Here is a 20,508-nt window from a genome sequence, read left to right on the forward strand (position 1 = left end):
GAGTCCGAGCAACATAACTAACTAATAGGTAGGTAAAAATCTTGTATATTGATAAGCATCCACTAAAACAGAACACCACTTTATCCAATGAAAACAAGTACCATATGAGTACTTTAGTCAAGATTAAGTTACGTCCCCAAAAATGAAACTTGTGGATGATTGTAATGACAAGTTGCAAAGATATGTAAACATGAGTACATGACAATCAGCACAAAGTAACATTTAAGTTTGTGCTTGATGCATCAACATAGAATATAAATTTGGATGACATAATTAAACCATCAACTTTAACAAAATCCACTTTAAACATGACTAGCTATCAACATAAAGTATTAAGTAAAGCTAAATTTCATACTTTAATTTGTGTTTTATTTTGTGTATAATCAGTAAAGCATCATCTCCCTTATTTTGTTATCCATCTTATATCATAGTAAAATTTGGAGTGTAGTTGATCAAAAAAAAAATACTTGGCTTTCAACCCCAGACTGGCACATACAAGGCAAGACATATAGACACCAATGGACATGTGCAGAAAGAGGAAAGGACAAAGGTTGGCAGATACAAAGATATATAGTGATCACTAAAAAACAAGTGTGTTAGCTAGATGTAGAAGAGGTGCAAAGAATGAAGGAATGCAAAATGAATAATTTAATCACTAAATTGGAGCCTGTTTTCTTGTTTTTTCTTTACTTAGTGAGAATTTTTCTAGTATTAAATAAAGTTTTAAGTAATAATTGGTATTTGTGGGTTACTAGCACTGATTCCAAAAAAATAACAAAAACTACTTACAACTTCTATTGCTAAATTAAATACTAAAAATCTGTTGCAAATACCTAATAGGTAGGTAAGAATCTTGTATATTGATAAGCATCTAAAAGAGAACACCACTCTATCCAATGAAAACAGTACCATATATATGATTTACTTGGTCAAGATAAAGGCACATCACAATAAATTGAACTTGTGGATGATTGTAATGACAAGTTTAAAAGATATGTAAACATCATGACAATCAGCACCATAAGTACTAAAGAAACATTTAGGTTTATGTTTTATCCATGATACTGCTGCATCAGCGTAGAATGTACATTTGGATGATATAAACCATAACTTTATAGAAAATCTGCTTTAAACATGACTTGTGATAAAAAAAGTATTAAAGCTATATATTGGTTTCTTTATATATAATCAATGAATCATCTATCCTAGCATTGTTATCCATCTTATCATAGTAAAAGTGGGAGGGTGCTTGATCCAACTTGGCATTCATTCTCTAGACAGACACATACAAGGCAAGATAGACACAAGTCACACAACCGACATGTGCTCAAAGAGTAAAGGACAAAAGAACGCAGATACAAGGATCTATATTGATCACTAAAAGCCATGTGTTTTAGATGTAAAAGTTAGTGCAAAAAGATAAACGTCCCACAATACAGATTGAACAACAATAAGATAAGTCATCCCAAAAAACAAGATCATATTGAGCAGTAACTTCGAGGAAGATAGCATTGGGACATGCTATTACCTATGTATAGTGACGGGTGATGGGTGACGGGTGTCATGTTCAATTTAAGAGCAATCTTAAGTGGAGAAGGGTCTGAGGTAAGCCCTTCCTCTATCAGTGGTAAGTACAGAAGGTATAAGCAAACCTGGTAAGAATTTTTGTGAAATAAGGTTTCAACAATAATTGGTGTTTGGTTAACCCACAGAAGAAAAAAGTAAGGGCGAATTTGATGGACAAGTAACTCCTGCAATGGAAGTGACCGTTTACATATATCATAACTTTTTCATACTCACTCGTTTGAATATCCGAAGTAAACATAGCACATAAGTGGGTATAAAACGAGTATTTAGTCACATGACATAACATGGAATTCCGTGTGACTTTTGTGGTCTCTGTCGAGTTTCCATGACAGATAGCTAACAATCAAGTGTCCCTTCATATCGTGTTAAAAGTTGAAGGAAAGTTGACTATACACTTGGCTTCAACAACGAAAAGAAGAAAAGAAAAGTTACACAGAAGAGTAGTCACTCTAAGAGAGCTTGCTTTACACAAGCCCCCAGACAAGTGTACAGCGGGGGTAGGCACAGACATATATGCACAAACGATAAAGGCAAAAGGCGTGCAGAAAGAAGAATCTACTTTGATTACCAGAAAAACTAGAGAATTACAAGCTAAGAAAGTGTTAAGTGTGAAGGAATGAAATTACAATGTATTTACAAATCTCTAGGAGGAACAGAAGTCAATTTCCAATATCAAAGAGAACCAAAATTAGTAATTGGCTCATACTTTTGCAATCGGCTACAAGTGTGTGGTAGCATATTGCTCCATTTGGCAACAATTTCTTTTATTTTTGGCTCCTTTCGGAACATATTCCACGATCCAGCATTAAATCTTACAAAATTAGTAGTTCAACCCTTGCATAAGTAAGGACAGCACATACAATGTAAAACCCTGGGTTTTGCAAGGAAATACAACATAAGTAACATATACATGAAGTGTGGTGATTGGCATATCAAAGAATCTTAGTTCTTCTAATTATAGCTTTGAGATCAAAGCTCAATTCACAATGCTAGAAGAGGCATAGCAAAAATAACGCAAATGTGCCAGTACTCCAACAGTCATCAGCCGCTACGTGGATAATCTGATGCACTTACATGTGTGGCTGGAAAAAACTCATAGACAGCTGAGAGATGATGCTTACTGCTTCCCCCCTGGATTCCATTTTATACTGCAACCAATGCTAGTAGAAAGTACAAAAATAAATTTAGTGCACAACTTTACCCACCCATTTCCATTAAGGCTTTTCAAGGAAGAAAACCAGAAATACTTTTCAAATGGAAATAAGAATACCTGGGTTTTTGAGTTGATGAAACTGGCTGGCCACTAAGTACACAATCTATCGCTAGACTTAAGTCCCTATAGGATGTATCATAACAACTACATTAGGAATTCACAATACAATCGATTCTTGAGGGAAAATTGAGCAGACAATGTAATTAACCTTCCCGTGACAGGCACATTGTTACTTGGCCTTGAATCATCAAATTGTCCATGATACACTAGCTCAAAGGGCCTTCTGCCATCCTGACATAAGATGAAATATCAAATCTGTAAATAATTCCACAATAATAAAAAGCAAGATTGCTTACAACTCTTTTGAGAATATTTTTATAGAGGCTTCGAGAATATGTTAAGTATTACTCCCTCCGTCCCTATTTACTTGTCCATATTTCCTTTTTTAGTTGTCCCTATTTAGTTGTCCATTTTGACAAATCAAGAAAGGACAACAAATTTTTTCCTATTATACCCTTATTTACACTTCTTGAAAATTGTAAAAGTGTATGTTGTTTCCCTCCAATTTATTTCACTTGAATTCAAATAAGTGGTTGTAATTTTGAAGTGAAAAGTTGTCATAAGGGTAAAATTGTAACTTCACTGTGCTAATCATTGTTGCCTTAATCTGTGTGCCATTTCTAAAGTGGACAACTAAAAAGGGACGGAGGGAGTATTAACTTGGGATGAAAGAAATAAGAGGAACCCAAATCACTCCCAGTAAGAACTGAGATACACAGCGACAAATTGTGGCTGAACAGATAGCAAACAAGGGGGTAATTACATCCATAAGGTGGATAACGTATAATGTAGGGAAAGAAACAAGGGGCAGAAAAGCATGCAAATCGCAAAGCAGGGGCGCAGTGTGTCATGTTGAGTGCTGACCTTGAAGCTTTCAGATATAACTCATGTAGTATTACCTTTTTGAATAGGAAAAATTCTGGTGTACACACAGCCCCAAAATCTCTTGCCACTTCTTGTGACTACAAGAAAAACGAAGCTGAAGAAGTTCGATACGAAACAGATTCTATAATATTTCAAATAAAAACATAAGAAACAGACAATATAACTACTGCATACATGTCATGTAGTGTATTGAACACCTCATCTTTGTACAACAGTTCATGATTACAAAATAAAATGCAATTTGGAAGATTTTTTACCAACCATAACAACTCCACAATTGTACTTCTACGGCATAGTTTACATAATTGCAGCCTCAAGGAGGAAGAGGAAAAGGCGCATGTAGCATACAACTACTTGGTTTAACTGAATCTAACATTTTCACATGGAGCACAGAATATATATGTAAGAAAATCACTAAAATTTATATGTGCAAGGATTCAATGTTAAGAACCTAGAAGCTGAAACCATCAAAATCAATCCCTGGATTCGCCTTTGGGTATGATTACTTTTTACCTTATTCATTGACTTATTAGCATCCTGTTCTTGTCACGGTTGACCTAACTAAACTTCAGGAATGTGTAGTTAAAAGCAATTTGGCAGAGGAGGTAAAAACAGTATGAAAGTAAGCTAGATTAGTCCATTTTCTCAATGGAACTGGACCAATCTTGTAGAAAGATATAGGGGAGAAATAAGGGTTAATAGTGGACTGGTGAACATCTGAGTCTAGCCAGACTCTTGTGCAACCAAAAATTTCAATAGAAAATGAAAAAGTAAATGGGAAGAAAGTGAATGTGATATATACAAAGACTAAGCTAAGAGAAAACAGCATCACAAATGGAAAAATCCACCAGAAAAGATACCACAGGTGACAACATAGTGCAAGAGCATATCGGAGTAATAAAACACAAGCAATTTAATTGAAAACTATCATCAAGAACTCGGTATAAAAGCAAACCTCATCATAAAGATAAGGGAAAGGATATTTGAAGAACTTAGCATCTTCAGCCATGAATTCAGGTCCATCCTGTGAAAAATAGAGAAACTCACAACAAAATCACATAATAGTCTCACAAAATCAAGAGATCATAAGTTATAAAGTATCTCAACCTGTGGATGTGTAACTACAGAGTTTGAAGATATTGCTACCACAGCAAGCCCTTTCTGCAGCAAAGATGAACTTCTTGATGTTATTCTGTTCTTTTCAACAACTGAGCTGACAGCAAGCAGAGAGAGCATGTAATGCGTGAAATCAGAAAAGAAGGAAAATGAAATCAGCTTTCTACTTACCTTCATGTAGAAATTTGAGAGTTTAACAATATCCTTCTTCAAATGTATGACAAATGGACAATGGTTGCAGATGAACATAACCTACAAATTAAAATAATCAGAGATGAATCACAGTAAACACACGTTAATAAAGAAGAGGGACAGAAAATCCATGATTCTTTAGTTCTTTTTTCAACTTTTGGCTCAACATAATAAAGTTTCTAATTTTTAGTTAAACATTGTGCAGGCATAAGACAAACACAGGGTTTAGGTCAAAGCTATTGGGTTCGGACGAACCCATAGCCAGAACTGTACATCTGCCTCTGGACAAAGATCAAGAAACAAACTCCCCCCTTAATAATACAAGCTTTTGAATGCTTGTAAGTTGTATGTAGAACTAAAAGGCAAAGGCGGGGATAAGAAGTTGTACAGACTAGCCAAGGCGAGAGAGAGGAGGTCTCGTGACCTAGATCAAGTGAAGTGCATCAAGGACAAGGACAACAAAATTCTGGTGGAGGAGGCACTCATTATACGGAGAAGTCAGTCATACTTTCATAGATTCTTGAACAAAGAGGGGGGATAGGCATTGAGTTGGGGGATTTGGAGCACACAGAGAAGAGTTATGATTTTGGGAATAGTTGGTGTATAAAGGTTGAGGAGGTTAAGAGTGTTATTCATAGGATGCACAGGGGAAGAGAAACTGGGACAAACGAGATCCAGGTGGAACTTTGGAAGCTAGACGAGATCCCAGTGAAATTTTGGAAGAATGCAGGTAGGACAGGAATGGATTGGCTGACTAGACTGTTTAATGTTGCTTTCAAGATGATGAAAATGCCCGAAGAATGGAAGTGGAGTACAATGATTCTGTAGTACAAGAACAAGAGTGACTATTCAAAATTGCAACAACTATAGGGATATCAAGTTGCTAAGCAATTATGAAAGCTTGGAAGAGGGTAGTGGAGAAGAGGGTGAGAAGAGGGGTGTCTATTTTAGAAAACTAGTTCAGATTCATGCTGGGACATTCAACAACAAAAGGCATTCGTCTTGTGAGGAGGTTAGTGGAGCGGTATAGGGAGAGCAAGAAGAACATCCACATAGTGTTCATCGATCTAGAAAAAACCTATGACAAAGTTCCTAGAGAGGTTGTATGGAGTTGTTAGCCTACCTGTTGCGTACACTAGGGAAATCAAGGACATATATGATGGAGTCAAGACCCAGGTAAGGACAGTGGGTGGAGACTTGGAGCACTTCCCAGGTGTGACAGGTTTTTTCCAGGGATCAGTTTTCAGCTTGTTATTATTTGACTTGGTGTGTAATAACGCGATACATCCAAGGTGAGGTGTTATGGTGTATGTTATTTATGGATGACATAGTTCTAATTGACAAAACCTGTGGTGGAGTTAACCCTAAGCTGGAGGTTTGGAGAAAGACCCTGGAGTCTAAAAGATTCAGGTTGAGCAAGACCAAGACTAAATACTTAGGGGTCGTTTGGTTTGAAAATGAGTTATGATGGGATAAGTTATGTTGGGATTAGTTATGATGGGATAAGTTGTGTTGGGATTATTTTTTATTGAGTGTTTGGTTTGTTGTATTCAAAATAATAAATTTTAAGAACAATTTATTTGTTTACAAAAATGCCCTTCATTAATGTAAAAAGTGATATAACAAAAGGGTTGAAAGAGACATTTTTGTCATTTACCTATTTTATCCCGGGATAAGTTATCTCGGGATTACTATACCACCCAAGGAGAGGGATAACTTATCCCGGTACTAATTATTAATCCCGGGATAAGTTATCCCGAACTTGTCAACCAAACAACAAAATAAGCAGTACTATAATTTAATCCCGGGACTATTTGGTATTATCCCTCACACCAAACGAGCCCTTAGAGTGTAGTTCAATGACATGACGCATGAAGCTAGCATAGAAGTGATCCTTGATACACAGGTCATCTAAATGAGGAAAAATTTCAAAGTATCTTTGGTTTATTATCCAAGAAAATAGGGAGATTGACGAGGATGTCACACATTGTATTAGTGTAGGATAAATGAAATAGAGGATCGCGTCCAGAGTCATGTGTAATAAGAAGGTGCCTGATGTACCGCGGATTTACGGTACTTTTAATGCTTTAAACTTGGAGTTTTGCGTGTGTCTTAAGCATTTGATAGTAGATTTGATGGTCTTTTGATTATATTTTGCAGGGAAATAGGTTTTGGAGCAGTGGGGATAAGAAGAGTTGAAGAAACAGCAGTTTGGTGTTTGACGAGTCATCCTACGAGCCGTAGACCTTGCTACGAGCTGTAAGATTGTACCGTAGAATGAAGCAGAACATATTAGGGCTAAGTGTAAAATGACGGAAGCTGATGACGAGTTGTAGTAACTTCTACGAGCCGTACAATTGAGTCGTGGAAAAGTTCAGAGGAGTTAAGCTCCAATACTTGGTTGACGACATGACAGGACGGTTCATGCTAAGTTCTACAGGTCGTAGAACATAAACCTAGAAAACTTCAGAAGAGAAGTTAAAGTTGTTGTTTGACGGATGGTTCCTATGAACCGTAGGACTTCCTATGAGTCGTGAATGAACCATAGGAATGACTGCCTAAACCGATTTTTCTAGATTTTCTTTTCCTACTTTATTTAGGATTTGATGTCTATACGTATTAGTTGTAATTTTTGTATTTGGGTTGTCAGACAATATGATACTTTTACTTTTGGCTTTGAGAATTAACTTGCAAACGTTTTGTACATTTAATTCTTGAACTATTGGTTTATAGTATTGCTTTTTGTTCGTCAATTCAAGATTCCGGACTTCATCTACTCTAATTGTAAGTTCATAATTTATTTTATCAAACATATTATGAATTGTGATGACACAAGCATGAGTAGCTAAATCCACAACTAAGGTTGTGGGAACCATGAGTAATTAACAAAGTAGACCTAATAGTTAAGTAATCCTTGAATAGTGTTTATGCATGTATTGTTGATCTCTTCGTTTTGAATGTTTTTTAACGGTGCGCAACATTAGAACTCGCCTTATTCCAACTTGCCCGACCAAGGAAGTAATGAATGGGAAAAGAGATTAAACAACGGAGATTTAGCGTTGATAATCTGCTATCTAATAGCCTAACCTAAAGATGTGAGGGCTAATCTAGGGTCAAGGATAAGGGTTAGTAAAGCCCGTAGACCAACCAAGTTGCGTGGTGAAATTCCCTACTTGGATGACCAATCACTTAGGAGATACCTAACTTACCGACTCTGCATGTCAAATATTAGATAAGGGTTACTGTTATAGGTTTTACTGCGTTAAGAACTGGTGGGGAACACATCATATACCCTAGTTTCATCTTATATTGATCTTACAAAACTGCGAATCATGTTTACTTGGTTACTTGTTATTCAAATCAATCAATTAATCTTTTTATGTTACAAAACCCCCCTTTTTACGGAGAAAATCTGACTAAAATTACAATCAACAGTAAATTGGCCTAAGTCTAGACCATATTCCTCGTGGGATCGACCCTAACGGTTCTTTATTTGACAACGATCGCTTATACTTCTTAAGTGAAGTGTAATTTGGGCGTATTAGTGCCACGAAAACTTAAATGTAAATTCTACAAAGTGGTTAGACCAACTATGTTGTATGGGCGGAGTGTTGGCTAGTCAAGACCTCTCACTTTTAGAAGATGAAAATTGCGGAAATAAGGATGTTGTGGTGGATGTGTGGGCATACTAGGAGAGATAGAATTAGAAATGAACATATCTGGGACAAGGTGGGAGTGACCACGATCAAGGACAAGATGTGAGAAGCGAGACTGAAATGATTCATACATGTAAAGAGGAGATGAAGTGGATGCTTATTACGGAGATGTGAGAGGTTGGTTATAGATTGCTTCAGGAGAGGTAGAGGTAGACTGAAGAAGTATTGAAGAGAGGTGATTACACAGGACATGAAACAGTTGCAACTTACCGAGAACATAACCTTAGATAGAATGTTGTAGAGGATACGAATTAGGGTAGAACAGGAGAGGTAGAGGTAGACTGAAGAAGTATTGAAGAGAGGTGATTACACAGGACATGAAACAGTTGCAACTTACCGAGAACATAACCTTAGATAGAATGTTGTAGAGGATACGAATTAGGGTAGAAATTTAGTGGGTAGTTGAGTGTTTTCTCGCTTATCCTTCTATACTAGTAATCATAGTATTTCTCCTATAGTTTCTTGCCCTTCAATTTTGTTATGTTGTTTCATGTCCTTTTTTTTTTTCTGAACGTTGTTTCATGTCCTTTTTACAGATGACTCTATTCTGTTTTCTATAGTATCTTGACATGGTTTCTTCACTTCCATTATTTCCTTTTCTGACTTGCAATGATATGTTTTTTCTTGGGCTAAGGGTCTATCAGAAACAGATCTACATCCCAAAGTAGGGGTAAGGTCTGTGTACACTCTATCCTCCCCAGACCCAGTCATGGGACTACATTGGGTATGTTGTTGTTGTTGTAGTAATTTAAGAACCCCCAATAAATTCATCACACCAAAGTTAGTGAAGTATCCATCAAAAAATGTGTAGCACGTAACCCTTCGGGTGGCCCAATGGTTTGAGCTTGGGACTTCCATGTTGGAGGTCTCAAGTTCGAAACCCTTTGCCAGCGAAAGCAAGAGGTTTGCCTTCTAGGTCGAGCTCGTCGCACCAAGCTTGCCTAGTGCGGGTTACCTCTCCTATGTGGTTTGAGAGCTATTGCATAGGAGCGGGGGTTTTACCCTATGCGCGCACCCAAAGGGTAGCGGCTGCGGGTTTCCCTTGTCATCAAAAAAATAAATAAATGTGTAGCACATATATCCCACACGAAAACCTGGAGGCTCATTATTGGGGATACTAGGAGTTAACTCGGATGAAGCTCAAAAAGTTTCTCTCGTATGGACAGTGAAGAAGGATGGAAAATACTATGTGAAGTCAGGTTGTCACTACTTATTGTGAGAAGGGACAAGGAGAGACTGTAGATTGGCAACGGAAGATGATCTTGAGAACGAAATCCTCAACTACAGTGGCATGCATTGGATGGACAATCTGACTTATACGTAGCATGCACCTTCCTTTTTCCTTAAAGGAAGACGCAGAATCAGTTGGATACATTTTACTACACTATAAATACATTTGGCTGATATGGTGGGTATTTTTGAGTATGTATTGTATGAATTAGGTACACCAAGGGAACCTGACACAAGTTGTGCCTAGTTGGCAGTGCAGAAGCTAAGGAGAAAGCAGAAAAAACTCTAGAAGACTGTTCCTCTTTGTATACTTTGAATAATATGGATAGAACGAAATGACTGGTGTTTTGAAGGGAAAACGTATTTACTATTGATAACTTCAGATGCATGCAAAGCTTGAAAATTTTGGTGCAAGTTTTGCTTTGTGACTACATGGATATAGCCAGATTTCTTGAACTCATTCCATACATACATACATACATAAGGAATTTTTTAAGTATAGCAAATTCCTTTGAACACACACAGCACCTCCTTGGTGCTGCAGCTTTGTGAATAAAATTGCCCTTTACGTTTCAAAAAGAAATTCTCTCACTTACAAAATTAAATTCAAAATTCAAAATCCAACACATCCTTCCCATTTCTGTAAACAAAAAATACTCATTACTCATGTATGCCAACCATTCTAAACATGAGTAATTGCATTCAACCATACTTTTGGATTTAATTAGGATCGGGAACCAGGTTAGTGTGGAATTTAGCCAAGGAGTGTTATAATGACAATAAAGATCACAATGTTAAATTTGTAAACTTTATTTGCTTTACATACCGTTATGATCAACTTGCATTGTCTTTATTATTGTCATTATAACTCTCTTAAGCAACATTCCGTACTAGTCGGTTCCCGATCCTAACATCTTGAACATGGAAGATTGAGGTCAAATATCACTTCAGAAATTCAAAATGTTATCAGTAAAATCAAATTAATCCACCTAAGGTGGGTAAACGGGAGTAGTAAAGAAAATAGTATTGTTCTATTTACCAGCAATGCAGGATATGCTTCAAAATCATCAAGGTTCCAAACTTTACCAGTGAGCGGCTCCGTAAGCTGAAACATTTCTCCCATTAAAAATCTCAAATTACTACTAACAAAATTCTTCGTTTTCAAACATTACTTAAGAAAGTAAAAGGAAGACCTCAAAATTGGGAGCTCTGAAACCAAGAGAGACGCCTTTGGACTCTGTTCTTGCAGCTCGTATCACAAGCTTCCTTGCCGGCAGAACACTCCGGCGTTGCGGAGAGTAATAGCTCTTCTTCAAGTAACAGAGCGAGGGAAGAGAAGAAGGCGAAGCTCTAGCAGCTGTGGCTATCGTGCGCGGCACCGATAGTAAGCGTGCGCCGGTTGATAATCCGGTGACCGTTGGGATAACCACCATCGGAAACTCTCTGCTTCACACGAAGTTTGATAGAAACCGTTATCCAGAGGTACAATATTGGTTGCTCAAATTCTTTTGGGCCAGTTCACTTTATTTGGGCCTCGGATTTAAACTAGAGCAACTTACAAAAATGACTATATTTATAGAGTTATTGAAGTTCAATAGCTACAAGTATGTTAATTACAATAAAGGAAAAATTACAGAAATTCACCTTTTAGTTTACTTATTACCATTATCCCTTATAAGTTTTACAAATCTCCAAAATCCCCATTTTCGCGCATCAGATTAGTGTATCTCGCGCATCAGATTAATGTATCAATGCTTATATTATTGTGTATCGCGCATCAGATTAGTGTATCATGTATAAAATGTAATGTATCTTACTTAACAATTAATGTATCTCGCGCATCATATTAATGTATCAGCACTTATATTATTGTATCCGTTTGAGGAATTTCTGTAATTATAAACTTTTAAGGGATAGATTGTAATTTTACCTTAAAAGTATGTGATTTCTGTGATTTGCCCTACAATAAATGACTACATTTTATATCTTTTTTTCGCTGTATTTTGTATACATTTTTTATTTTTCTATTTATACACTAATACATCTTTAAGTACAATAAACTAAATAAGGAATTGACTCTAAATATAAATCACTGTCCTTATTTACATCCATACAATGAGCAACTTCCCATTATTAACTTTTGAAATAATAATTGCTTATTTAATTTAAAGACATATCCGATCATATTCTTATCAATTTAATAAAAATTGTGATACATCATACTCTATTCTCTTGTTGTCAATAAAGATGTGGTATTGATATGTCATAATACTGAATAAAACTTAGAAAAAACGTCAACTAAAAAATCAATGAATGTAAAAACTAAAATACATTTAACTAAAAATACACAGGAATGCATACCCATATATTTAGAATATACCTTTTGAGTAAGTAAATATATAATAATTAAATAAAAGTGATTTTATTTGCGTGCAACTGTTTTTTTATTCGATTTAACTTTAAACATGAACATGTTATAACCAATGTGATATTTAGGAACCACAGTAAATTCTATTATAAGTTCATCCTGAATAAAGTTATGTTACCGATATTTCTTGATAAAATGACTAAACAAGACTAAACCGTTTGAGCAATTACTATTTAGCAATACTAATATACATAAATATAGTTAAATAAGATACAACGGATATGCATACAAAAATATAGTTAAATACTAATATAAATAAATATAGTTAAATAAGATACCACGAATATGCATACAAAAATATAGTTAAATACTAATATACATAAATATAGTTAAATAAGATACAAAGAATATGCATACAAAAATGAACCTGTCAACGATTCTTAATTGCCCAGAAAGAAATTCACTTTTTGATTAATTAAAATACTTTAAGACAAAAACGACTAGACATAATATCCAAAACAAAATAGTAGTTTCGAAACATCTTAAAATAAAAAACTTAAATAGGCTACTAGTTGATCATGACAATTTCACTACTGTCCATTTCTGAGCATGGCATCATGTTCAACTTAGGCAATGCCTTATTATCGCTAACAGCTCAATCTTCAATTTTCTTTGCAGCATATTCCCAAAGAGTGCACTGTATTTAATATGAAGTAAGTAAGCATCAACGATTTCAACAGAAATGCCTTCTTCATCCTTCAAGTACTCCGCAAATGCCTGTACACATATATATAATTTGTTAAATAATTGATTTCGTAGAGCTATATCAATTTATAGAATGATGACAAAATTTTGTTAACATACATTGTACCATATCGTTGCTAAGGTATATCTTACACGTATGTCACATCGAATGAAATGTTCAGATCTTGCGTATCGTCCATGTTATCGTCATAATGCATGGACAAATACATCGACATAAGCCATGAGTAAGCTTTTGAATTTTATCCATAACAAAAGAATCATATCCCGCTGCTCTCTGTATGAGTCATATACATGAATGTGTCGTTCAACTAATGACAGAACAATCAATACCCAATGGTTCATCTGCTTCACATTAACTGGTATGAGCACGTTGTCGACTGTATTCCATGGAATAACAACCAACAATCTGTAACCATTTATGTATTCACGTATGTCGTTTTCAATGTTTGCAACACAAATTTTATTTTCAACGTTAACTTACGCGACATAAATGTTAGTAATCTTTGTCTTGAACAAACAATCAACAATTGTCTATTTGTATAAGTTGTTAACGTTGTACTTGCTTTTTTTACGCAAGTAATAGAGAACCACATTGATATGTTGTGATAAATCAATATCCTACAAATGAAAAATGTATTAGTGTACAGTTAGCATATAAAACTCAAAGTATTAATATATTCATTTATTAAAACTTAATGTATCAATATATCAAACAATGTAAGTATATAAATTTAGGATAAGATCGCGAAAATTTGAAAAATGAATACACTAGTTGTTAAACAAAAATGAATACACCAATATAGAATACAGTGAATACACTGCTGTTAAACACAAAAATGAATATGTTGGACAAATTAAACTAGATATATAAACAAGGTGTGGGTATCAAACTGTATAAGTATTCAGGTCAATTTTTTTCGGTAATACTTAAGGTTTGGTGTTAACTCACGAATTTTATTATAGAAATGCAATTTTAGTGTATTCAACTATACTTGCATTCCCTAATCAAGTTTTTATATTGGATAGAGAACTTATGTATCCAGATATAACTGTATTCGTAAATCAACATTTCAACTTGAGCTTATATAACAATATAAGTATCTATGTACATAAAGATGGATACATTTCAACACTGTAGTTAAACAAAATGATGGATACATTAGACAAACGAGAAACAAGATACAATTTGTGGGTATCAAACTGTATAAGAATTCTTCTATATAAAAATTTGAAAATGCCAACAAACGTCAATCATTTTTCGATCAATTTTTTTCCTGTAATACTTGAGGTTTTGTGTTAACTCAAGCATTTTATTATAAAATTATAATATTAATGTATCCAACTATACTTGAATTACCTAATCAACTTTTTAAATTTGATAGAGTACTTATGTATTCGGGTATTCAATAGATCAACATTTCAACTTGTGCTTATATAATAATACAAATGTCAATGTATATAAGTATTCTACTATATACAAAAGTAACAATTAGAGAACCCTCAATATCTTTTTTGTTCATGTTCTTCTTGTACTCATTTTTTAACAACTATATACATGTGAAATCAATCTGTTTAACAATTTCAATATAAGAGGACAATCCATAATAACAATGTCACACAATACATGTGTTTGAGGTATATAGGTAAATGACATTAAACTAAAAAAATAAAGCATATATACAAACCTCAATCTCATTTTACTCTTGTTCCTGCTCGACTGCTCTTTTTTCACATCCACTTGAATCAAGATTGTTGACTTTTCTCCCTTTTTCAAGATTAGTTTTCACTTCTAAAGGTTCTGAATCATCTTTCCTCTTTACTAATTTTGCATGTTCGATTCTTCAAGCAGATTTAAGCGTATAGGGTCATTAACCTTCTTTTTTCTTCTTTTGTTCTCCATTGCAACAACAGAGCCTGAAATTTTGGCTTATTGTGGAGTAATACACAAATCAAAAGAAGGTAGTTCATCCAAAAATTTGTCAAATAAATGTATACTTCTTGTAACCCTACTTGTAGCAATTTTAGCCATTGAAATGGATAAACAAATTTTTGAATCAAAATCCTATGAAAATAGATGAAAATATAGATGTGTAGATATATAATATTCATAATAACGAGATAAAGATGCAATTAGAAGATACCTGATGGATACAAATCACAAAAATCGCTCCTAGAATGATGTAAAAGAATCTTGAATTTGAATAAATTTGGGGACAAAAATCAGAAAATATATGATACATGAATATTGATGAAAGAGAAAAAGTTGATGATGGTAAACATTGGGAAAAGATCACGTAAAATGTGTCTGCCATAATTAATTAGGCATTCAATAATAACTTTCCTATTTAATATTTATATAAAAAGATATTTATTCGTATATAATTAACTTTGCTATTTATTGTGTAGTTATATCCATATATCATGAAAAAATAAAACGTAGCTATTTTTCTTGAATATACAGGGATGTTTACCATATTCTGTAGTTTTTCCTTTAAACTATGCCTCGTGGAATAATTTGTGTCACTAAACTTATGTCTTGAGGCATAATTTGGGTCACTAAACTTGTATCTTGAACTTAATTTCTCTTGCATTCAAATGACTGCGATGCCGAAGAGTCTTACTTTAGGGATTACCACTTCTGCAAGACTGCTTTAGATTCCAGAGTCCTTACAAGGACGGGAAGACAAGAGGAGGAACAAAACTTATTTCACTCAACTTATACCTAAGACATAACTTATGTCATAGAACTTATGTCTGAGGGCATAACTCCAAACTTATACCTAAGACAGATAGTTTTCGAAGACAATGCTAGAATTTACTCATTTACAATTAATGTCATTTAATGTAAATTAAGAGAGAATGATTCTTGGACATTAAATTGTGAAAATTGACCCATATAAAAAGAGTTGACCTTTATGTTAAAGGACATTTGTTTTCTACTTAACGCTGGATTCAAATGTTATTAACAAAATCATCAATGCATGCATTCATTTACTTTCTTGTCTATTCTTGTGTTGTGTTCTGTTGAAAATGGTGTTTCTCATAAAATTATGTCACCTGAATGAGTGAAGGAGATGACAGAAACAATTCAAAATGGCACAAATAATTTGCCTCCAAAACTAAATTATTTGTACATGTGTGAGTTAAGAGAACAATGTGCTAGAAATATCTTGGCCATCTGATTAAATTCCCTTACAGCTGTATAGATAGGATTAGAAATAGTACAATTACGTTAGGTTGTTATTTTCCTAAGCAGTAGCCTTTAGACACTTGTATAGGAAAATGTTCTTTTTCTTTTATCCTTTGTAATCCTAGACTTGTATAAATAGAGGAGCAGTGAAGGCAATAAGATCATCAGAAAATTTTCCAATTTCATCTTTCAATTATTTTATAGTTTAAGAATTTTTTTTGTCTTTCTTTATGGTATCAGAGCAAGAAGATTCTTCTTCTATAGACAACACTGGTGTTGCTCCATCACTTCATGGGGCTGGATCCTCTTCTATGGATCCCAACAACCCTTTCTACCTTCACCCTTTAGATTCTTCTAGAATGTCATTTGTGAATTTCAAATTTGAGGGTAGAGGTTATGCTGGTTGGAAAAGGTCCGATCCATACTAATTGCTTTTTGAGCCAAGAATAAGTTAGGCTTTATTGATGGAGGTTGCAAAGCTCCTTCTTCAACTTCTCTCAACTATCCTCGTTGGAACAGATGTAAGGATATGGTAACCTCATGGTTACTGAATTCTCTTTCTAAAGAGATAGATGAGTTTGTCATCTACTCGAAATCTACTCAAGATTTATGACAGGATCTTGAGGATAGGTTTGTTCAGCCCAATGGGGCCAAGTTATATCACCTACAAAAGGAATTATGTGACTTAGTACAGGGGTTTAATGAAATAGCAACATATTATACAAAGATTAAGAGTTTGTGGGATGAACTTGACATTTTGAATGTAAAAAATTATTGCTCTTGTATCTGCACTTGTGAGGGTAAATCCAAGTCTGCTAAGTCCCTCTAAGATGAAAGGTTGATACAGTTTTTAATGGGTCTGAATGACATCTATTCCCCTGCTAGGATGATGATTAATCCCCTTCCCTATGTTAGCCTTGCTTATTTTCTTCTTATGTAAGATAAGCAACAAAGGGAAGCTTCTATCAACTCTCGGTTCCCTGGAAACTCAGCCTCTTTCTTGGTTTCTGGTCTTAGCAGTCTAGCACAGTATGAAGGTAAGGGAAAGAAAAACACCACAGTTTGTTCATTCTGTAAGAAGCTTGGTCATACAATGGACAAATGCTACAGAGTCATTAACTTCCCAACTGATTTTAAATTCACTAAAACAAGAAGGGGACATGGACTGTAAGGAGCAACATTACTTTTACCTCTGCAGAAAATGGAGGGGAGGGGGGGGGGATAACCATTCTACTATACCAACTAGCTCTGGAATTAATCAACTATCTCAGGATCAGTTCTCCCAATTGGTTCATCTCCTTAACCAACTGAAAAGTAGCCAACCAGAGACTTCAGCTTTAGATGTTACTGCTAATTGTGCAGGTAAAGGTTCACATCAACCCATCTCCTGCCTTATAGCCCTTAATTCTACTCACTGGATCTTAGATTTAGGGGCTACTGAACATCTTTCTTTTGAAATTTCTATGTTCATCAATCTTAGACCATTACATGTTCCTATCAATATCAATTTATCCAATTCTACTAGGGTCAAATCCCCCCATACAGAGAGTGCTCATCTCTTTCCTGATTTAGTTATTCATAATGTCCTCTATGTCGCTTCTTTTAGGATTAATTTATTATTTGTTCACAAGTTGTGTACACAACTAAAATGTCTCTTAATTTTTCCTTCTACTAAATGTATTTTACAGGGCCCTTCAGTGAAGAATCGACTAGTTCGTGGTGAAGTTAGAGATGGATTATACCAGCTTGAATCTGCAAATTTTCCCTTCCAAGAAAACTTTCAAGAATAGTGCAACTAGTGCACTATCTTCTACTATAATTCATGTTTGTAGTTTTGTTTCTAGTTCTATGTTCATCAAGAATGAATCTGATGTAAAGCTTTGGCACAATCATCTAGGGCATTAGCTCGTTTCTGCAATGAAAAATATCAACTATTTCAGTTTTAAATTTTTCCCTGAATATTCTTGTGATGAGTGTCCATTGGCAAGACAATCAAAACTTCCTTTTTCCATTAGTAATATCAAAACAAAAGCTATTTTTTATTTAATTCACATAGATACCTAGGTTCCTTACAAATCCACTACTTACAATGGATATAAATATTTCTTGACAATAGTGGATGACTCCTATCTTCTGAAAACTAAGAGCAATGCATTTCCTATGTCACAATAATTTTTAGCTATGACAGAAAAATAATTCAACACCTCTGTGAAAACAATAAGGTCGGATAATGCTCTTGAGTTAGGAAAAAGTGATGTTGCAACTGTATTTCTCAATTCTAAAGGGATTATTCACCAAACTTCTTGTGTAGCTACCCCCCAACAAAATGGGATAGTTGAGAGAAAACATCAACATCTTTTAGAGACCTCCCAAGCTCTTTTATTTCAATCAGGTCTTCCTATTACTTTTTGAGGTGAATGTCTTTTAACTGCCACCTTTCTCATCAACAAATTTCCTTCTAGAGTTTTACAAGGTAAAACTCCTTTTGATCTTCTATTTGGACATTCACATTCTTATCATTCTCTAAAAAGTTTTAGTTGTCTTTTCTATGTCTCCACTCTATCACATCATAGATTCAAATTTGACCCAAGAGTTGATGTTTGTATTTTTATAGGATATACTTATGGTAAAAAAAGTTTAAACTTCTCAATTTACTTTCCAAAAAGATTATGGTTTCAAGGAATGTTCATTTTTGTGAGTCTGTGTTTCCTTTTGTTACTCCTCTTGAGTTTCCTAATTCATCACCTATATTTTCTAATCCTGATTCTCAACATACTTCTGCTATTTTCCCAACACCTAGCCCAGTTATTTCATCTGATTTTTCTAACCAATATTTTCCTACAGAATTGAAAGAAGTTAGTACAGTCCCTCTTGACTACATCGAACCACAATTTGCTTATCAGATTCCTGATGGTTCTACATTTATTCATGATAATATTTCACCTCATTTAATACCTTATCCAAGAAGATTCACAAGGGATCACAAGAAGCCTTCTTATTTGAATGACTATATGTGCAATGCAATGTTTTTAACTGATCTTACAACTTATTGTTTTACTTTCCATATTAGTCCTGTCATTTATCCCTTTTCAGCTTTATCCTCCACAAATCAACAAATTGTCAACTCTATTTTTATACCATTTGTGAACCTAATAGCTTTGCACAAGCTACTCAGCACCCAGGCTGACAACAAGCTATAGCATCTGAATTTGAAGCTTTCGAAGCTAACGAAACTTAGGATGTGGTGTTGTTGCCAAAAGGGATGAAAGCCCTTCCTTGCAAGTGGGTTTATAAAGTCAATTTGATGGGAGTCTTGAACGGCTAAAGGCAAGATTGGTTGTTAGGGGTGACATCCAAAGAGGAGTGGATTTTAATGAAACTTTTTCTCCTGTAGTTTAGATGACTACCATTAGGTGCATTTTAGCCATTGCAGTAAAAAAAAGGTTGGGCAATCTCTCAATTAGATGTTAATAATGCATTTTTGCATGGTGATCTTCAAGAGGGAGTTTACATGAAGTTTCCCCTGGTATGCCTTCTCTCCTAGTGCAGCTCATGTTTGCAAGCTCAATAAGTCACTTTATGGACTTCGACAAGCTTCTCGACAATGGTATGCTAAGCTCACCACTGCCCTCAACTATAAAGGGTTCATTTCCTATCTTAATGACTACTCATTATTTTTTAAGAAGGATGGAAATTCTATTTCGATTGTCGCAATGTATGTTGACGACATAATTCTTACATGAAATAATGCCTCGGATTTGGAATCAAGTTAAATCATTTCTTGATGATGAATTCAAAATCAAAGATTTAGGGAGACTTACATATTTTTCTAGGATTGGAAATTTTGAGAGAATCACATGGGATGATCATCACTCAACGCAAATACACTTTGGAGCTTTTATCAGAATACGATTGTTCTAATCTCCCTCTTGCATCATCTCTTCTTGACCCTTCACATAAATTAGGGGCTGATATAGGATATTTATTAATAGATCCTACTTGCTATTGAAGGCTCATAGGTAAGCTAAATTACCTTAATCACAATAGTCCTGATATTTCATATTCGGTGCAGCACTCGTCACAATTTATGCAAAAACCGAGATTACCTCATTATTCAGCTGCTCTAAGAGTTGTTCGATATATTCGAGTTAATCCCGATCAAGACCTATATTTGCGAGCTGGTCCT

At 34.7% G+C, this 20,508-nt stretch overlaps 2 protein-coding genes across 5 annotated transcripts in view; both read right to left on the reverse strand.

Annotated features, from left to right (window-relative positions):
* LOC125833865 (pathogen-related protein-like) overlaps positions 1–20,508 on the reverse strand; it is a 95,838-nt gene that overhangs the window by 41,840 nt on the left and 33,490 nt on the right. The window lies entirely within an intron of this gene.
* LOC125834160 (uncharacterized) lies at positions 2,128–11,481 on the reverse strand. 4 transcript variants are annotated; one of them, XR_007443327.1, is made up of 9 exons: positions 11,193–11,481; positions 11,039–11,104; positions 5,033–5,113; positions 4,853–4,906; positions 4,701–4,769; positions 3,760–3,866; positions 3,009–3,091; positions 2,858–2,923; positions 2,128–2,747 (listed from the first exon to the last, which is right to left on the reverse strand). XR_007443327.1 is itself a non-coding variant. In XM_049513356.1 (9 exons), exons 1-9 carry the CDS (start codon positions 11,430–11,432, stop codon positions 2,705–2,707), a joined length of 765 nt encoding a protein of 254 aa, XP_049369313.1. In that variant the 5' UTR covers positions 11,433–11,481; the 3' UTR covers positions 2,128–2,704. The 4 variants fall into 4 exon arrangements, 3 of the variants coding, with proteins under 3 accessions (XP_049369313.1, XP_049369314.1, XP_049369315.1); XM_049513356.1 differs by having other exon boundaries at positions 3,760–3,822; XM_049513357.1 differs by having other exon boundaries at positions 2,835–2,923; positions 3,760–3,822.

Source organism: Solanum verrucosum, unplaced genomic scaffold (assembly GCF_900185275.1).
Source record: "Solanum verrucosum unplaced genomic scaffold, falcon-dt-bn FXZP01000108.1, whole genome shotgun sequence".
NCBI lineage: Eukaryota > Viridiplantae > Streptophyta > Magnoliopsida > Solanales > Solanaceae > Solanum > Solanum verrucosum.